The sequence below is a fragment of the Prunus mume genome, linkage group LG6 (genome assembly GCF_029339155.1).
Source record: "Prunus mume cultivar Tortuosa linkage group LG6, ASM2933915v1, whole genome shotgun sequence".
NCBI lineage: Eukaryota > Viridiplantae > Streptophyta > Magnoliopsida > Rosales > Rosaceae > Prunus > Prunus mume.
The window spans coordinates 7,936,384-7,954,353 of record NC_142703.1 but is presented as its reverse complement, the minus strand read 5'-3'; the positions used below and the strand labels follow the sequence as shown (position 1 = coordinate 7,954,353).

The 17,970-nt window shown below is 40.1% G+C and overlaps 2 protein-coding genes and 1 non-coding gene across 5 annotated transcripts; 2 read left to right on the top strand and 1 right to left on the bottom strand.

Moving 5' to 3' along the window:
* The first annotated feature begins 7,726 nt into the window (after nt 1–7,726).
* On the top strand, nt 7,727–7,798 carry TRNAP-AGG (transfer RNA proline (anticodon AGG)). Its single transcript has one exon. It is a non-coding gene; the product is annotated as a tRNA-Pro (tRNA).
* Nucleotides 7,799–10,772: 2,974 nt separating this feature from the next.
* Nucleotides 10,773–17,039, top strand: LOC103333852 (NAD(P)-binding Rossmann-fold superfamily protein). 2 transcript variants are annotated; one of them, XM_008236757.3, is made up of 3 exons: nt 10,773–10,932; nt 11,139–11,213; nt 16,169–17,039. In XM_008236757.3, the coding sequence occupies exons 1-3, from the start codon at nt 10,913–10,915 to the stop codon at nt 16,968–16,970; spliced, it is 897 nt and encodes a 298-aa protein (XP_008234979.2). In that variant the 5' UTR covers nt 10,773–10,912; the 3' UTR covers nt 16,971–17,039. The 2 variants fall into 2 exon arrangements, with proteins under 2 accessions (XP_008234979.2, XP_008234980.2); XM_008236758.3 differs by having other exon boundaries at nt 10,788–10,992.
* LOC148916009 (plant/protein) lies at nt 16,886–17,934 on the bottom strand. 2 transcript variants are annotated; one of them, XM_089054413.1, is made up of 3 exons: nt 17,529–17,934; nt 17,153–17,438; nt 16,886–16,947 (listed from the first exon to the last, which is right to left on the bottom strand). In XM_089054413.1, the coding sequence occupies exons 1-2, from the start codon at nt 17,841–17,843 to the stop codon at nt 17,178–17,180; spliced, it is 576 nt and encodes a 191-aa protein (XP_088910539.1). In that variant the 5' UTR covers nt 17,844–17,934; the 3' UTR covers nt 16,886–16,947; nt 17,153–17,177. The 2 variants fall into 2 exon arrangements, with proteins under 2 accessions (XP_088910539.1, XP_088910538.1); XM_089054412.1 differs by lacking the exon at nt 16,886–16,947 and having other exon boundaries at nt 17,050–17,438.
* Nucleotides 17,935–17,970: the final 36 nt, after the last annotated feature.

Sequence of the window (17,970 nt, the reverse complement as noted above, 5' to 3'; positions counted from 1 at the left end):
CTAGCGACCGCCTAGCCACCTAGCCGCCCGCCTAGGCCGATTTTTTGAACACTGCTATTGAATGAAAGTCTGAAACAACAAGCTTTCAGCGTCCTTTGGCTTCTTTTGCAGTCATGCTTTCTCATCCAGGGCTCAAAATGCTAAACTGCATGGATTTTGTGTTTCTCAGTTTCTGTCACTAATTTTTCTGTAGTAATTTGTGCTGAACAAAAACAAACAAGAAGATTTATAGTGAGCGTGAAAATTTTAAAACGAAAGCGAAGCATGATGACGATGTGGCTGCATGTACAGGAAAGTGACAAGTACAAGAGCATTCTGGACTTGGAAACAATACAAAGCGAGCTCCACAAGGACACATATTCGTCTTGCGCTCTTTCATTCTACCGAGACCTGCTGCTCCTCTTCAACAACGCCGTGTTTTCTTCCCCAAATCCTCTCTGGAGTCGCTGACTGCTCACCAACTTCGACGCCTTGTCTGAAACGAAATGAAGAAGAATAATCTAATCACTAGACCACCCCCAACCCTTCACCTTCATCTGAGCCATCAGATTCAATGCCTGCTGCTGCTGTACATGCACCACAACCCACCACAACTCCACCTTGTCCTCCTCCTCCAACGCAACCGCCCAAACGTCCTGATCAGCTTGAAAGATCAGACTCTTTGCTTGCTGCCGAGCACAAGTCAACTGCGCCCATCATCGTCTGCCGGAAACGAAGCTCCATTATTTCATCGAAGCCTTCTTCTGCTGCTTCTATCTTTGAGAACTGTGTTTTTAATTAGTAATACAGTGGTGAGGCTCATCTGTGTGGTGATTGCAGGAATTGTTCCCTGCGCTGTGATCATTTTCGGTCTCTTTTTCATTCCTGAGTCTCCAAGATGGTTGGTAAGAAAGTAATTCTCCTTTCCTTTTTCTGTTTATCTGATGGTAACATTCAATAAAATGAAGACATAGATTATGACTCATCATCGGTGCAGGCAAAGACAGGACGCCAGAGAGATTTTGAAGTTGCCCTGCAGAAACTTCGTGGCAAAGGTGTGGCGGTGGAAATATATATATATTTAATATATATGTATATATGCAAGCAGAAGTAGGGGCCACATAGATTCTGAACCAAACAAAAACATACACAGCAAGTCTAGCCGGTCGGCTGGAGGAGCTCAAAGGTAGGAGAAGAAAGAGGAGTGTGAAGGTAAAAAAGAACCATATTTTCTTGAAGAAATTAACTCTTTTTTCCTTCTTTTCCTTTCGATTATCATTTTTATTTTTGAAGCATAGCCAAAAATCACTTGAAGTCTTTTTTACTTGCTCTTTTGCTTCTCTCTCTCTCTCTCTCTCCTCTCTTATTTTCTTTCTTTGTTATATTTTTATTTAAACAGCCTTTTGTATACTCGTTTTTCTTGGGGTTTTTTCCTTCTTTTGTTCGCTGACGGAGCTGTTGAGCTCTGGAGGTGGCGGTGGAAATATATATATATATATATTTATTTAATATGTCGCCGTCGGCATACACCTTAAATATATTTTTATTTAAAACGCATAGCCGCACGGCTATACTCATTAAATATATTCCAGACGAACACGAAGCTTGCACTTGCAGAGTACGGAACTTCACTCTTGCAGTCAAGCCATTTCTCTTCTCTATCAACTCAAGCTTCGATCTGTTTTCTTTGGTTTCGGCGGCTTCGTCCTCTGGGTTCGGAAACGAAAAAATACCCAACCCGCCTAGGCGGCCGCCTAGCGACCGCCTAGCATCCTCGCGCCCGCCTAGCGACGCTTCTAGCCGCCTCGCGCCCGCCTAGAAACCGCCTAGCAACCGCCTAGCAGCCTCGCACATTCCTAGCGACAGCCTCGCGCCTTCCTAGCGACACCGCCTCCTAACCGCCTAGCCACCTAGCCCCTTCTATTGAATAGCGAGCGTCCTTTGGCTTCTTTTGCCGCCTAGCTGCTTCCACCTAGCCGCCTAAACATGCATGGATTTTGTGTTTCTCAGTTTCTGTCACCTAGGCCGATGAAAATTTTTGAACACTGCATGTATTACAAGAATGAAGCATGTGGACTGAAACAATACAAAGCGAACAACATATTCGTCTTGCGCTCTTTCATTCTACCGGACCTGCTGCTCCTCTTCAACAACGCCGTCGTTTTCTTCCCCAAATCCTCTCTGGAGTCGCTGACTGCTCACCAACTTCGACGCCTTGTCTTAAACGAAATGAAGAAGAATAATCTAATCACTAGACCACCCCCAACCCTTCACCTTCATCTGAGCCATCAGATTCATTGCCTGCTGCTGCTGTACATGCACCACAACCCACCACAACTCCACCTTGTCCTCCTCCTCCAACGCAACCGCCCAAACGTCCTGATCAGCTTGAAAGATCAGACTCTTTGCTTGCCAAGCACAAGTCAACTGCGCCCCCCCATCATCGTCTGCCGGAAACGAAGCTCCATTATTTCATCAAAGCCTTTGCTGCTGCTTCTGTCTTTGAGAATGTCCTGTGTTTTTAATTAGAATACCCTATGATCTCTAATACAGTGGTGAGGCTCATCTGCGTGGTGATTGCAGGAATTGTTCCCTGCGCTGTGATCATTTTCGGTCTCTTTTTCATTCCTGAGTCTCCAAGATGGATGGTAAGAAAGTAATTCTCCTTTCCTTTTTCTGTTTATCTGATGGTAACATTCAATGAAATGAAGACATAGATTATGACTCATCATCGGTGCAGGCGAAGACAAGACGCCAGAGAGATTTTGAAGTTGCCCTGCAGAAACTTCGTGGCAAAGATGCTGACGTATCTCACGAAGCAGCAGAAATCCAGGTTCTTATCTTCAACTCCTTAATTATCTTTGAAGTCCAATTGTTTTTGTGCTCTCTCTCTCTGAGTTCATTCTAATCCTGACACTTCATAAGGAACTACTCGGTCGGTCTACAGCTGATCTACAACCAAACCAATTGAGCACGAGAATTGCCTACTTTTGAGCTCCTTTGTTAGAAGTCCTAAGATTTTTTTTTAAAAAAAAAGACCAGAAAGAGGCAGCATTGACCAAACTTAGAAGTTGTGCGTACAATAATACTTCTATGTATGCCTTCCATTATTTCATATTTTCTTGCTTAAAGTACACATCTGTTTGAATCGTCTTCTCTTTGCAATTTATACAGATTCATAGACTTACAGGGGAGTTATATATAATCAGGCAGACATAGCCATCAGAGAGCATGCAAAGAATGATGCACAGGAGGAGATAAGAGAGCCATTGGTGAAGGTGGATAATAACTTGGCTGCTGGAGATGGATCAGGTCATGGAAGCACCAAAGGGGATCAATGGATGGTTTACCTCAGCACATTCGTTGCAGTTTGTGGCTTTTATGAATTTGGATGTGGTAGTGTAAATGCTTAGTATGCATTCAGCTTTTGATTGGCAGAGCAGAAGATTTGTGATCTTTGGAATGAATTAGAGGTTGAGAATAAAATTGGAATACTATCAAGGAATTTGGTAAACATTCCGCATAATACTATTGCTGGATTTTCGTATAAATGATAAAGAACAATAAAGTTTTTTTCTTTTCCCTCTCTCTCTTCTGTGCATCTGTGCGCAGTATTCAATGTTTGGCTCCATTTTACATTTGGTGCAATGTTTGGCCTCTCTCCCTTTTTGGTCTAAAAGGGGTACGATTTGAGAAACTATGTTGAATATATAGGGCACACCTTACTTATGTTCATTGATATTCAGTCTCTAACAGTATCTAAACTGTAAACTGTATGCAGGCCTTGAGAATGTCCCGTGTTTTTTGTGTTGCAGGTTGGCTTCCAATTTTACTCTCGAAATTTCTCTGTGCTTTCACCTACCAAGCAAATATTCTCCTCAGATATGTAACCTTATTCATGTCCTACTGAAGGGCGCTTTCTCTCTGGACATTGGGACGTTGTGAGTTATTATCCTCCTCTATCATTTGACTATTTCAAGTTTCAACATATGTTATTAACCAAGTTTGATGCAATATTGACAATAATAATAATTCGATGGCATGCAAAGATGAAGTCAGCTGGAGGAGCTCAAAGGTAGGAGAAGAAAGAGGGGTGTGGAGGTAAAAAAGAACCATCTTTTCTTGAGGAAATTAAGTATGTTCAGGGTTAAGCTTCCCTTCTTTTCCTTTTTGAAGCATAGCCAAAAATTACTTGAAGTCTTTTTTCCATGTTCTTTTGCTTCTCTCTCTCTCTCTCTCTCTCTCTCTCTCCCCTCTTATTTTCTTTCTTTGTTCATTACTTGTCTTCATTTGCACTACTTGTGCAATACTGGGCAAGCCTTTTGTTTTCAATTACCTGTGTTCACTTGTTTTTCTTGGGGTTTTTTCTTCTTTTGTTCGCTGACGGAGCTGTTGAGCTCTGGAGGTGGCGGTAGATATATATAATATATATATATATATATATAAAGAGGCATATGAGTCATATCATTGTAGCAACTGAAATCTTTTTTGCATAAACACAAAAGAAAAACCAATCTGATTATGAGTTGTAAAGCAATAAAAGTATACAAGAAAATAAAAATATTATATTATATAATAAAAAATAAAATTTACCTAATAAATATATATATTATTATATAGATAATATGTATAATATATATAATTTATATAGAAATATATATATAATATATATTTTTTATATTTTTTATATTTTTATTTTCTATTTCTAATATATTATCTAATATATAGTATATTATTATAGTATATAGAAGAAAATTCTATAGAATTATAAATTCTAAACAAAAAATGAGATTGCTAATGCGGTCCACTTATTGAATAGGGTTCTATGGTCGGTCCGCGACCCCTAGATGCCGGGATCCCCCTCGAATCAGACAAGGAAAGAGGGGGTAGGTCCCGTTGAGTTCTTAATAATCATAATATTTTTTTGTAGATGTTTCAAAAACCTCCACTTTTTCTAATAATGTTTTTGAAAAATTAACTTCGTTAAGGGAATTTAGAACATCTGTTACTCAATAGTATCTGTCAATACTTAAAACGAAGAAGGAATCACTCTATTTATTCTTTTTCGGATGACTCACAATTATATATACTATATATTTCTATACTAAGTAGCATAGAACCTCTACTCTATTTAATCTAACAATCTATACGCTTTAAATATATATTATTAAGTAGTATAGCCGACCGGCTATACGCTTTAAATAAAATTTTAATTGAAGAAGTATAGCCGCGCGGCTATACTCATGAAATATATTCCAGACGAACTCGAAGCTTGCACTCGCAGTCGAGCCATTTCTCTTCTCTATCAACTCAAGCTTCGATTTGTTTTCTTTGGTTTCGGCGGCTTCGTCCTCCGGGTTCAGAAACGAAAAAAGACCCAACCCGCCTAGGCGGCCGCCTAGGTACAGCCTAGCATCCTCGCGCCCGCCTAGCGACGGCCTAGCATCCTCGCGCCCGCCTAGCGACCGCCTAGCCGCCTCGCGCCCGCCTAGCAACTGCCTAGCAACCGCCTAGCAGCCTCGCGCCTACCTAGCGACATCCTAGCCGCCTCGAGCCTTTCTAGCGACTTCCTAGCCACCTAGCCGCCCGCCTAGGCCGATTTTTTGAACACTATGATTGACTGAAAGTCTGAAACAACAATGGCCTCTTTCAGCGTCCTTTGGCTTCTTTTGCAGTCTATGCTTTCTCAGCTGCTTCTGGTTTCATGTGTCGAGAGTTACTAGTTTCTCTTTCTCTGGACGGAGGCGTTGCGAGCCTATTTGTCTGAAGAGGGCTCAAAATGCTAAACATGCATGGATTCACAGGTTGTTTGTGATCTTAGAACTCTGAGTTCTATATATTAACTACTACACAGTTGTATAGTAATCTCTTCTCCCCTTTGTAACAAAAAAAGAGAGGTATTGGTATATTTTTCTCTATTCTTCCAAATTCCAATGTTAATTTGAAAAAAAGTCAAGTCCAGAAGCAGTTGATTTCTTCTGGTAGGCTCTTTTTGTGCTCTGTTTCTTTGTATGCTAGCAATGATTATGATATATCCAGCATTTCTTTTCTATTTTGTAGCGGTGGCGATTCATGTTTAGGTCTAAAATGGATTCGCTTTGGGGTTCAGGGTTAAGCATTCGGCTTTTGGGCTTCGTGCTTAGAATATGAAAATGTTTTGTTTTAATGTTTTCATTTTTATGGTGTAGGTTTTTTGGAATCAATAAAACACTGGTGAACTTGAAGAAGTTGTTTGGCGTGTAGGTAAGTTTGTAATTCTCGTTATAAGGTACCTTGAATTTGATGTTCTTAATCCATTTGAAGTATTTCTTACTCTCTGTTTTTTTTTTAAATTGATCCGATGATAGAAATAGCAGACCAAACCCAACATATTAAGAAAATTGCAGACCTCACAGATTGTTGCCTTCTTTTACAAGTTAACAACTTGGTTATATATTCACTGCTAGTTGCTAGCCTTCACTTATTGGTTCATAAACCCTAATTCTTTTCCATGTTAGTTCCTTCGACTTTAACATATATATATTTGTGTATGTGTGTGTGTGTGTGTATGTGTGTGATCTGTCTGTATGTCTCTGTATGGAGCAGCTAAGAAAGTAAATTACAATATGGGCCAGTGTTTTGCAAAATGTCTATTGGAGACCAAATGCAAATGCAAATAAAGCAATGGCCGCCATGGTCCCATCTTCCTCCTGATCTTGCTTAAAACATAGCAGAGCGTCTGGGCTCCATCGAGCTTCTGAGTTTCCGGAGCGTCTGCAAGTCTTGGAACTCTGCTTCTTCCACTGCCTCCGCTAAAATTGAATCCACACCAGACTTTGAACCCTGGTTTGTACTGTATGCTGAGGATTCTTATCATAATTGCCATTTGGTCACAGAAAGTGGTAAGAAGTTCTCCGTGAGACTTCCGGAACTGGACGGAACAACTTGCCTTGCATCGAACCAAGGATGGCTTCTTTTGTTCAAGAAACAAGGTCTTGAAGGTGAAGCTGTTGGTAATTGTGGTGGCGCTTCTTTTGTTCAGATTTCATTGCTTACGCTAGTTAATTATTTCAAGAACACTGACATGAAGAAGAAGCTGGGGTTGCCAGATGACGTGGACGTTTCGTTTTCTACTTGTGGGACACAAAGGAAGTCTGGTGACCTTGACAGTTTCGTTTACAGTGAGAGCATTTCTGGCGATCGTGTTGAAGAATCCAAGAGCCGTCAACTCAAAGGGGTATGGATCTACTCAAAATTCTTCCAAGTCCCTCCAAAAGAAGAGACTTGTGAATTTGCTTCACCACTGCTTTTTGCTCTTTAATTTTTTCCTTTCCTTTCCTAGCTAGCTAGTACCATTCTTGTCTTTATTTCAGTTTGCTGTTGGTACACTTTGATGTAATGCTTAATTGGTTTTGCTTATAACATAACTCTTTGGGTTTTGCTTCAATTTTCTTACATGAAGCTTCCTATGAATTTGTAACAAATTCTATAATAATATTTACCATGATACAAGAATTTGGTTGTTTATGATCAAGATTCAAATCCTTCCAAAAACAAAGTTTGCAAATTGCAATACTGGGCAAGCCTTTTGTTTTCAAGTTTTTTCTTTTGTTGCTGAAGCATTTTGTTTGTTTTTTTCCTTTTTATTAAATAAAATTTTAAAGCTTTTTTTCCTTTTGTTGCTGGCTAACGGGGTTTGAACTTTGCTTCAATCTTCAAGACTGAATTACCAAAAGAAATATTTACAATTTTACATTGTAAATCAAAAGGGCATTTGGTCTAGTGGTATGATTCTCGCTTAGGGTGCGAGAGGTCCCGAGTTCAATTCTCGGAATGCCCCTGGTTCTTAGATTTATTTTTGCATTTTTCCTTCTTGCACTTTGGCATGTGAAACGGGATGTCGTTTAAAAAACCTCCAAGAGTTCCACCCACACCGGGGCACTTATACGATTTTATCCTTTCAGGAGTTCCATCTATATTTATTCATTCATTTATTTTGACAGTTCAAAGCTGTAGTGAGCTACTGAAATTAGAACTCTCTGATTGTAATTCTTCCACTGACTTTGTCTATTCTTGAAGCGCTTCTTCTTGCTTAATCTCAAAGGTACGATTAAGTTATCATATATTGTTCTCAGAAATCCATGATCAATTTCAAAAAGAATTTTTAGAAGCTGTTGGTTTATCCTTATTGGGTTTTGTTCTGAGCTGTGTTCTCATTCTTTCGACTTTGAATGCTGGAATGCCAAACGACCTCAAGATGCCAAAATCCATCATACATCACAGCTGAGCTGTGAGACTTGTATCGTTCTTGAATTTGACGAAACAAAAGCTCAAGATAAAATCCGCCAACACAAGTACAAAAACTGATCATCATTTAGATTTGAACTTTAAAACTTGATATGCTTTTTCGATACAAGCAACATTGGGGTACGAGAAATTCGAACACATGACCTAGGTTTAGGGGTAACTAAGCATTAGTATATATACTACTTGAGCCAACGGAGTATTGTATTCAACAATACTCCGCACATTCTTGTTTAATTTGATGCCTTTAATGAAATAACTCTGCTTCTGCTTGTAATTCTTGTTCATAAGGTGTCTTAATATGATTCATGAATGGACAAACCAACAGATCTCAAGTGTGTCTTGTTTCTCCTTTTTGTGCTTGCTCTGTCTTGTTTTCCATGTTCCTATAACTTGGGATGAGATGGGGATGCAGCAGCCACATTTCATGAGCAGATCCTGATTATCAATGCCAAAATGTTATTGGTAGCTAAGAGTGGTCAAAGGCAGTACACTCTGGTCCGATCTTCCAGAATTGGATGTTCTGAACTCGTATCACGAGCATAGCCGTGCGGCGCTACTATGCAAGTAGTCTACTATACGACCTTAAATTTATTTTTTAATTGAAGTGGTATCCGCTATACTATCTTAAATTTATTTTTAATTGCAAGGCTTGGTATAGCCGACGGCTATACTGCCTCTTCCAAATTTATTTTTAATTGAAGCGGTATCAGCGGCTATAATTCTTAAATTTATTTTTTATTTAACGAGTACTTTATATACCTTGGTTTATTCTATATGGGATGAATGGCGGATACGATGATCATAAATATATTCCTGATTATCAATGCGGTCATACTATTGGTAGCTAATAGTGGTATTTAAATATATTTTTATATCAGGCGTATAGCCTGGATACTATTTAAATATATTTTTTATATCCAGAATTATAGCCGGATCGGCTATACGATTTAAATACATTTTTTTTATATCATGGGTATAGCCGTGCGGCTCATAATATTGAAATATATTTTTAAGACGTATAGCCGTACGGCTATAATATTGAAATACATATATAAAAAAGGGTTATGGCCAACAACGGCTATATATTGGTTCTGAAGTGTTACTTCAAACACGAGTATAGCCGCGCGGCGCTACTATGTAAAGCAGTCTACTATACTCCTTATAGCCGCACGGCTATACTTCTTAAATTTGTTTTTTAATTTAAGGAGTATCGCCCGTCGGCTGTGCTCTTTAAATATATATTTTTATTTAAGAAGTATGACCGCACGGCTATACGTGTTAAATATATATATTTTATTCCAGAAGTATAGCCGTGCGGTCATACTATTTAAATATATTTTTTATATCAGAAGTATAGCCGCCGGCTACATGATTTAAATGCATTTTTTTTATAGCAGGAGTATAGCCGTGCGGCCATAATATTGAAAAATATTTTTAACGCCTTATAGCCGTGCGGCTATAATATTGAAATATATATATTAAAAAAGGGTTATGGCCACGCGGCTATATATTCGTCCTGAAGTGTTATCAAACATAGCAGAGCGTCTTGGCCTAATCGAGCTCCTGCTTCAGCTCACACTGAATCTTCACATGAACGCTGGTTTCTACTGTACGAGGAAGATTCTGATCAATGCCAGTGTCTAATTTGTAAAACTGGTAAAAAGTACACCATCACTGACATTCCATAACTCAAAGGAGCAACTTGCCTTGCAACAAACCAAGGATGGCTGCTTCTTTTCAAACCGTCATGCGGCTCAATCTTCTTCTTTTGCCCCTTCTCTCGTGCCAAAATAGACCTTCCAGAGTTCCCAGTCTCATAACTATATGAGCTTCAGGGTCCTGTTGCAGCATTTTCATCACCTCCCACTTGTCAAGATCGCAATGTTTCTGTCATGAGCTGCATGTTCTCGACCGCGGAGCCAATGAATGGATTCCACACCGGCGTGGTGTTACCCTGTCTTCAGTTTGAAGAATTGAATGTGCTGCTTTTCACAATGGAGAATTCTACTTTTGCCCGTTGCTGCTGGCAACCTACACTGGAAGTGGTAACTTTTGCCTGATTCCTGGTGGGCCACCATTAGCAGCTGAAGTTGAATGTATACCATTGATAGAGGAAAGGGAGGGTGGAGAAGCAGCTGGGGTTGTTGGGAGGGGATGTCTCAATTTCTAAATCCGGCTGTTGGATTGTTGTAATGCACCCAAGATTCTGTCAAATCTCCCCAATTCATCAGACTTTTGTTATTATCTTCTTTGCTGTGCATTTCTAGAATTAACCCTGAAACTGGAAATTATAACAGGGATGGACTAGTTTCAATACACATTGTTCAAGAATGGCTAACGACAATAATAATCCTTCAAAGTTGACTAATTTTAAAAAAAATTTGTCATATAGTCCTCCACTCCAATCCAACCACAGATTCCCCAGATTTTGTTGTGAGTGCAAACTTACGTTTGACACTATTATATTGACATTAAACAAAATTTCAGACAAAAAGAAAAAAAGAAAAAGTATTGATGCAACGGCCCACACGTTGCCACCCATGTAAGATGCTTTCTTACATCCTACTTGTCGGTCCAACCATATTCAATAATTGGCCGATAGAAACAAGAAACAAGAACCACCACATCTTCTTCAACAAAACAAACCATGTTCAGGGTTGCATTAAGGTTTGCTCGTCTTACCTTTTGATTTTGATATCTATGCAGACAGACAGAAATCATTTCAAGGTGCTGGGATTTTTTTTTGGTTTGGTTTTCTTGGGGTTTTTTTTTTTTTTTTTTTTGGACTGAGGTTTTCTCTTCCTATTCAATAAGATTTAATCTTTGGATACAACTCAGAATAAAAGTTGCTAATGGTTTGAAGTTTTGAACAGAAAAAAGGTTACCATTTCAAGAGCTCCTGTGGTTTCTCCAAGCTTCAAGATGGGATTTTCGTCCCAGACTGCGAGGTAGGCAAACTTGAATGGATATGGATATGGATATGGGGTTAATTAGATTTTATCAGATGCTTCCCCTTTCTGTTGATTGGATTCTTTTAAAGATGCAACTGATGATATCTCATAACTAAAGTTGGTTGGTTATTAGTTCAGTCTGTTATAAGTTTGTTACTCATGTAATTAGTTTGTTTTCTGTGGTTGGTTTGTAAATAGTCGAAAGGCTACATATATGTAATTGTATTAATTTTTTTGTTAATTAATGAGACATAACAGATCTCTTAATTCTTGAGAAACCTTTCTCTCTTTTCTCTTCTTCTCTCTCTCTCTCTTTTACAATACCACAGAGTTTCTACATGGTATCATTCGCCTTTTGCCTCACGGCCAATTCCATCCATTCTTCCGCTTCGTTTCTCTGATTCTTGCTGTTCTTCTTCTGCAATTATCGTTTCATTTGCCATGGCGTCTCCGTCAGATTCTGCATCTCCGAATTTTCCCTAAATTCTTCGACAAACCCTAACTTGTCCAATTCGTATGCTTCTCTCACGATTGAATATTGGAAGCATGGTGCCGATTAAGCTCAAGCGATCTAACTATCTTCCATGGCGTGCTCTGTTTGCCCCAATTCTCAGGCGCTACAAACTTTTTGGCATTGTTGAAGGTACTGAGCCATGTCCACCGCCTTTCCTTCCAGATCGATCGGTTAATTCACCTTTGAGCTTTGGTATGAAAAAGATCGTAATCTGTTGATTTGGTTAAATTCTACACTCTAAGATGTTATTCCTTTCACTGTTGGTGTCTCTTCCGCTCGAGATCTTTGGATCAAGCTTGAACAACGTTTTGGTGGTGTCTCTGATGCTCGCATCCATCAACTCCGGTCTCAACTCCAAGCGATTCAAAAAGGTGCTCAATCTATGGCAGATTATCTTCAACACCTCAAAGAAATTTCTGATTCTCTCTCTGCTGCTGGTGCGCTATTTTACGATCGAGATCTCATTGCGGCTACTCTTGCTGGTTTACCTGATGAATTTGAATCATTTATTGATTCTGTAATGTTGCGCCTTTCTTCCACGTCGATGAGTTACATGGCCTTCTTCTCACCAAGGAGCTTTCAATGTCTCGTCGCAAGAAGCTCTCTTCTTCCACCACTGAGTCCTTTCAGCGTTCTCTGCTCCTCAACCGCCTCTTCTTCCAACTCCACCGCCTCAAGCATATGTTGCACAATCTCAACAATCCTTTGGTTTCCCTTCTCATCGTGGAAGAAACACCTATCGAGGTAATCACTATCATAATCCTGGCCGGTACAATAACAATCGTGGACACAGAGGCACTTATAGGGGTCCATCTTCCAATCGTGGTCATCCACAGGTGTTCGTCACACTTCCTTTAGCAGTAATCGTGTTCCTTGTCAAATTTGTGGCTCTACTAGTCATGAAGCTATTGATTGCTATGATCGCATGAATCCTGACTTCTCTGGGAAGATTCCTCCTGCAAAACTTGCAGCCATGTGTGCACACTATACCTCCAAACCTTCTCCATCTTGGCTACTAGATTCTGGCGCCACAACTCACATCACCAATGATATTGCCAACATCTCTTCACCAACACCGTATACTGGCGAGGACAAAGTTTATGTCGGTGATGGTAATGGTCTCTCTATACATCACATTGGCTCTTCTTCTTTGCATTCTTCTCATGCTAAATTTCATTTGAGTAATGTGCTCCATGTTCCTCAAATGAAACACAACTTGTTATCTGCTTCCCAATTTCTCAAAGATAACTATTGTGCTTTAACACTTGACTATGATGGATCTGTTGTAAAGGATCGTACTACGGGAGGACGCTTTTGGTCCCGTTAAAGATGGCTTTACCCTCGCTAGACTGTTCTCTCTGCTCCATCTTGTAGATCCTCTTACGCTTTCGTCGGTGCTCGGGTTCAGTCAAACTTTGTACACGGGTGGGACACCCTTCTTCATCTATCTTTCGCAAAATAATCTCTAGTACTAAGCTTGCTATTAAGGGTACATCATCTGTTGACTTCTTTTGCTCCAAGTGTGCTATTGCTAAGAATCACAAACTCCCATTTAGTTCATCCACTACATCTACCTCTCAGTCTCTTGAGCTATTACATTGTGATCTGTGGGGACCAGCTTCATCACTTGCAAAGTGGTTTTCGATATTATTTTCTCATTGTCGATGACTTTAGCAAGTACAGTTGGTGTTTTCCTTTAAAGACTAAATCAGAGGTGTATTCTACTTTTGTAATCTTCAAAGCCTATGTTGAGAATATTGTTGGTAATAAAATCAAGATACTTCGTTCAGATTCTGGGGGTGAATTTACCAGTTTACAGTTTAAAGTTTTTCTACATACTCATGGTATTGTCCAACAACTCAGTTGTCCACACACACCAGAACAAAATGGTTGTGTGGAGAGGAAACATCGGCATCTTGTTGAGACAGCTCGGACCTTATTAGTTGAATCCAGTGTTCCTCATTCCTATTGGGTTGAAGCTTTTACCACTGCCATTTATCTTATCAATAGGTTGCCTATCTCAGGAAATACTAAATCACCATGGGAGTTGGTCTTTCGCAAGTCTCCCGATTATTCCAAACTTAAAGTTTTTGGGTGCAGTTGCTATCCGTGGTTAAAGCCCTACATTTCATCTAAACTTGATGGGAAAAGTAAGAGATGTGTCTTCTTGGGTTACAATTTACAACACAAAGGTTATCGGTGCTTGGATTTGGAAACTAATCGGATTTATGTCTCTCGACATGTTACATTTGATGAAGATACTTTTCCATTTAAAGATGTTTCTTCAGTTCCATCCTCTGTTGACCAGTCTCTTTCTCCATCTTCATCTATTAATCTTCACTTTTCAATGCCTCCATCTCCACCCTCTGTCCTGTGCTTCTCACCTCTCTCATCTTCTTCCCAACCCGCTGTCCCTCCTCACTCTATTTCTCCACCAGCATCGTGCCCTCGCATCTCTGTCTCTCAAATCATTCAGCTTTCGCCTCCCCTGCCTCCTCCTGTTTCTAATGTGCATCCCATGGTTACTAGATCCAAAAATGGTATTCATAAGCCCAGAGCATTCACTGCTACCAAACATCCTCTTCCTTCCTCCACTGATTACATTCCCAATACTTATCTTCAAGCCTTTAAATTTGAAAATTGGCGACTCGCAATGCAAAATGAATTCAATGCTCTTTTATCTACTGGCACTTAGACACTTGTTCCTCCTTCACCCTCTCACAATGTGGTTGGTTGCAAGTGGGTCTTTCGAATTAAAAAGAATCGATGGCTCCATTGAGAGATATAAGGCAAGGCTCGTTGCTAAGGGATTTCACCAAAAGGAAGGTCTTGACTACACAGAAACTTTTAGTCCAATTGCAAAGCCGTTACTATCAGACTCTTGTTATCTTTTGCTGTCCAATTTAACTGGTTTCTTAATCAACTGGACATCAGCAATGCTTTTCTGCATGGTGACTTACGAGGATGTATTCATGGTTCAACCTCCTGGTTTGAGATCCCAAGCAGAGCCTACTCATGTGTGCAAGCTCAGAAAATCTCTCTACGGCCTTAAACAAGCTCCTAGAGTTTGGTTTGACAAATTATTTCAAGCTCTTCTATCTCTGGGATTTAGTCAATCATCCTCTGATGCTTCTTTATTTGTTCTTCATGCTCCAACTCTGGTTATAGTTCTTGTCTATGTTGATGATATTCTGGTAAGTGGTCCTGATGCTACCATTTGCAATCAGTTCATAGCCAAGTTGAGCACTTTATTTCCTGTCAAAGATCTAGGTCCCTTGCATTACTTTCTGGGTCTAGAAGTTCATCGAACCACAGACACTCGATTCTTCCCAAAACAAGTATCTGCTTGATGCATGTAAATCAAATATGACTGTGCAAAACCTCATTGCACTCCACTTAGCTCTACCAAGCTAGATCACGGGGGAATTACTTGCTAATCCTACTGAATACAGATCCTTGTCGGTGCTCTTCAATACTTAACTTGGACAAGACTCGACATTTCCTTTGCGATAAATCAAATCACGTTTATGCATACACCTCATCGTTATTCACATGCAAGCACCAAACGTATATTGCGTTTTCTCAAAGGAACTATTACTCATGGTCTCTTGTTTGGAAAAGCTCATTGCATCACCTACTCGGATGCCGATTAGGCTGGTTGTTCTTATGACCGAAGATCCACCTGGTGGTTCATGTGTTTTTAAGGTACCAACTTAGTTAGCTGGAGTGCCAAGAAACAATCAACCGTGAGCCCGATCCTCTCTGAAGCCGAGTACCAGGTCCTTAGCTCACACTGCTGCAGAGGTTACTTGGATTTGCAAGGTGCTCATAGACTTTGGTTTTCCTATTTCTCACAAACCTACTCTCTGGTGTGATAATATCTCTGCTATATCTCTTGCCTCTAATCCTGTATTTCATGCTCGTACTAAGCATGTCGAGATTGATTATCATTATATTCGTGAGTTAGTGCTTGCACATCTGGTTGATGTTAAATATGTGTGCAGTCAGTCTCAAATTGCAGATATCCATACCAAAGCCTTGTCTAAAACCAGATTCCAGTTTCTGCAGTCCAAGCTTTCACTTGGAATCCTTGATTCTTCCAAGTTTGGCTTGAGGGGGTGTAAAGATGAAGATGATATCTCATAACTAAAGTTGGTTGGTTATTAGTTCAGTCTGTTATAAGTTTGTTACTCATGTAATTAGTTTGTTTTCTGTGGTTGGTTTGTAAATAGTCGAAAGGCTATATATATGTAATTGTATTAATTCTTTTGTTAATTAATGAGACATAACAGATCTCTTAATTCTTGAGAAACCTTTCTCTCTTTTCTCTTCTTCTCTCTCTCTCTCTTTTACAATACCACAGAGTTTCTACATCTTTAAGTCTGCAACTGATGCTTGGACTTGGGCCATGTTTGCTTTGCTATGTGTGACAAAGCAGACTTGAAGGCAAAGTGGCGCTGATCACCGGAGCAGCAAGTGGCATAGGAAAGGCAACTGCATCCAAATTCATCACCAATGGTGCCAAAGTCGTCATTGCAGATATCCAACAGCAGCTTGGCCAGGTCACAGCAAACGAGCTCGGTCCCAATGCGACCTTCATCGCCTGTGATGTCTCAAACGAATCCGACATTTCCAATGCTGTAGATTTCACCATCTCTAAACATAGCCAGCTTGACATTATGTACGCCAATGCAGGGGTAGCCTGCAACACTCCCCCGAGCATTGTGGACCTCGACCTGGCAGTGTTCGATCGTGTCATGAACATCAACGTGCGAGGAGTCGTTGCAGGAATGAAACATGCTTCACGTGTGATGATCCCGCGCAAAACTGGCTCCATTCTATGCACAGCCAGTGTCACGGGACTAATGGGAGGACTCGCACAGCACACCTATTCGGTATCCAAGTTTGCTGTCATAGGCATTGTTAAGTCGCTGGCTGCAGAGCTAAGCAAGCATGGAATTCGGGTCAATTGTATATCGCCATTTGCCATTCCAACCCCATTTGTACTTGAAGAAATGAGTCGGATTTTCCCGGGAATCGATATTCAGCGTCTAATAGAAATAACACAGAATGCCGGCGTCTTGGAGGGTACAAATTGTGAACCCAACGACATTGCTAATGCTGCACTTTATCTAGCTTCAGATGACGCTAAATATGTTAGTGGGCATAATTTGGTGGTAGATGGAGGTTTTACATCTTTCAAGACTTTGGAATTTCCTGCACCAGATCAGGTGCATTAAACATTCATTATCAGTTGTCACTGACTCACTATGCAAAGACATATGAGATGAGAAGACATTGATTCGAAAGATGAAGGCCTTTTCACGCAAGATTGATTTATGAAAACTTACTGTTTTTACATAGGAAATGCAGGAGACGATAAATTACTAATTTGGTGAAATGAAAAGTGAAAAGTGAAAACCTTCATCAACTGGTTTGAGTTAAAATCAGGACTGCTCTATCCGTTGGGCAATCAAATTTACTGCTGCGTTGGCGGATGAGAATGCCCCATGGAAGCTTTCCTGGTAGGAAATAGATTCCAATTCTATAGCCATCTTCAGCAAAATCTCACCCAAGTCAGTCTGTTTTCCCAGCAAAGATTTGTAGTATGATTGAGCAGCAATCTTGCTGATTTCAAAATTGGTGGCTTCTGGGCAATACTCATCATCCAACCACTTATGCAAAGTAACCCTTAGCCACTCTGATTCCTGGATAGACAAATAGATATCATTCAATCAAAACAATCAAATCCAAAAACAGCTTAAATTTAGTTTCTGTAAATTAAGAGAAAATTATACCTCCAAGGCCTTGGAAGGGACCAACCAACGCTCTGGGACCACAAGGTCTTGGACTTGGGCATCTGGGTCTTCTTCTTCTTCCACTTCATCTTTCCCTTGCTCGTTGCTTTGTGGGTTTGAAGGAGACTGAGATCTTAGAGCAGTGTGTGGGTGTGGCTTGGGAAAATCATTCAGTGAGCGAATTGGATGTGGTGATGAAACCCAGAAATTGAGCGTAGGGGTAGAAACACTGGTGATAGCAGAAATTTTGGAGTAAGAGGTAGAATTAAACTTTGGGACGGCTGTAATTGGTCTAATTGGATACAAAGATTTCATGGTTACTTTCTTTTCTCTGCTAGATTTTCTTTGATGAGAGAAAATGGTTTGGTGGCGGGAAATATATGAAGGGTGCGTGTGCCTGGAAATTCGCAGATGAGAGTCGAGATAGGCTGAGCCTCCGAGG

What these genes read in the sequence shown, in the direction of transcription:
- LOC103333852 (XM_008236757.3), top strand. Translation starts at nt 10,913, where the DNA reads ATGTTCAGGGTTGCATTAAG. An exon ending in ATGTTCAGGGTTGCATTAAG is followed by an intron (nt 10,933 to 11,138) that starts GTTTGCTCGTCT and finishes AGTTTTGAACAG; the next exon opens with AAAAAAGGTTACCATTTCAA. An exon ending in TTTTCGTCCCAGACTGCGAG is followed by an intron (nt 11,214 to 16,168) that starts GTAGGCAAACTT and finishes GTGACAAAGCAG; the next exon opens with ACTTGAAGGCAAAGTGGCGC.
- LOC148916009 (XM_089054413.1), bottom strand. Translation starts at nt 17,843, where the DNA reads ATGAAATCTTTGTATCCAATTAGACCAATTACAGCCGTCCCAAAGTTT. An exon ending in TCCCTTCCAAGGCCTTGGAG is followed by an intron (nt 17,439 to 17,528) that starts GTATAATTTTCT and finishes TTGTCTATCCAG; the next exon opens with GAATCAGAGTGGCTAAGGGT.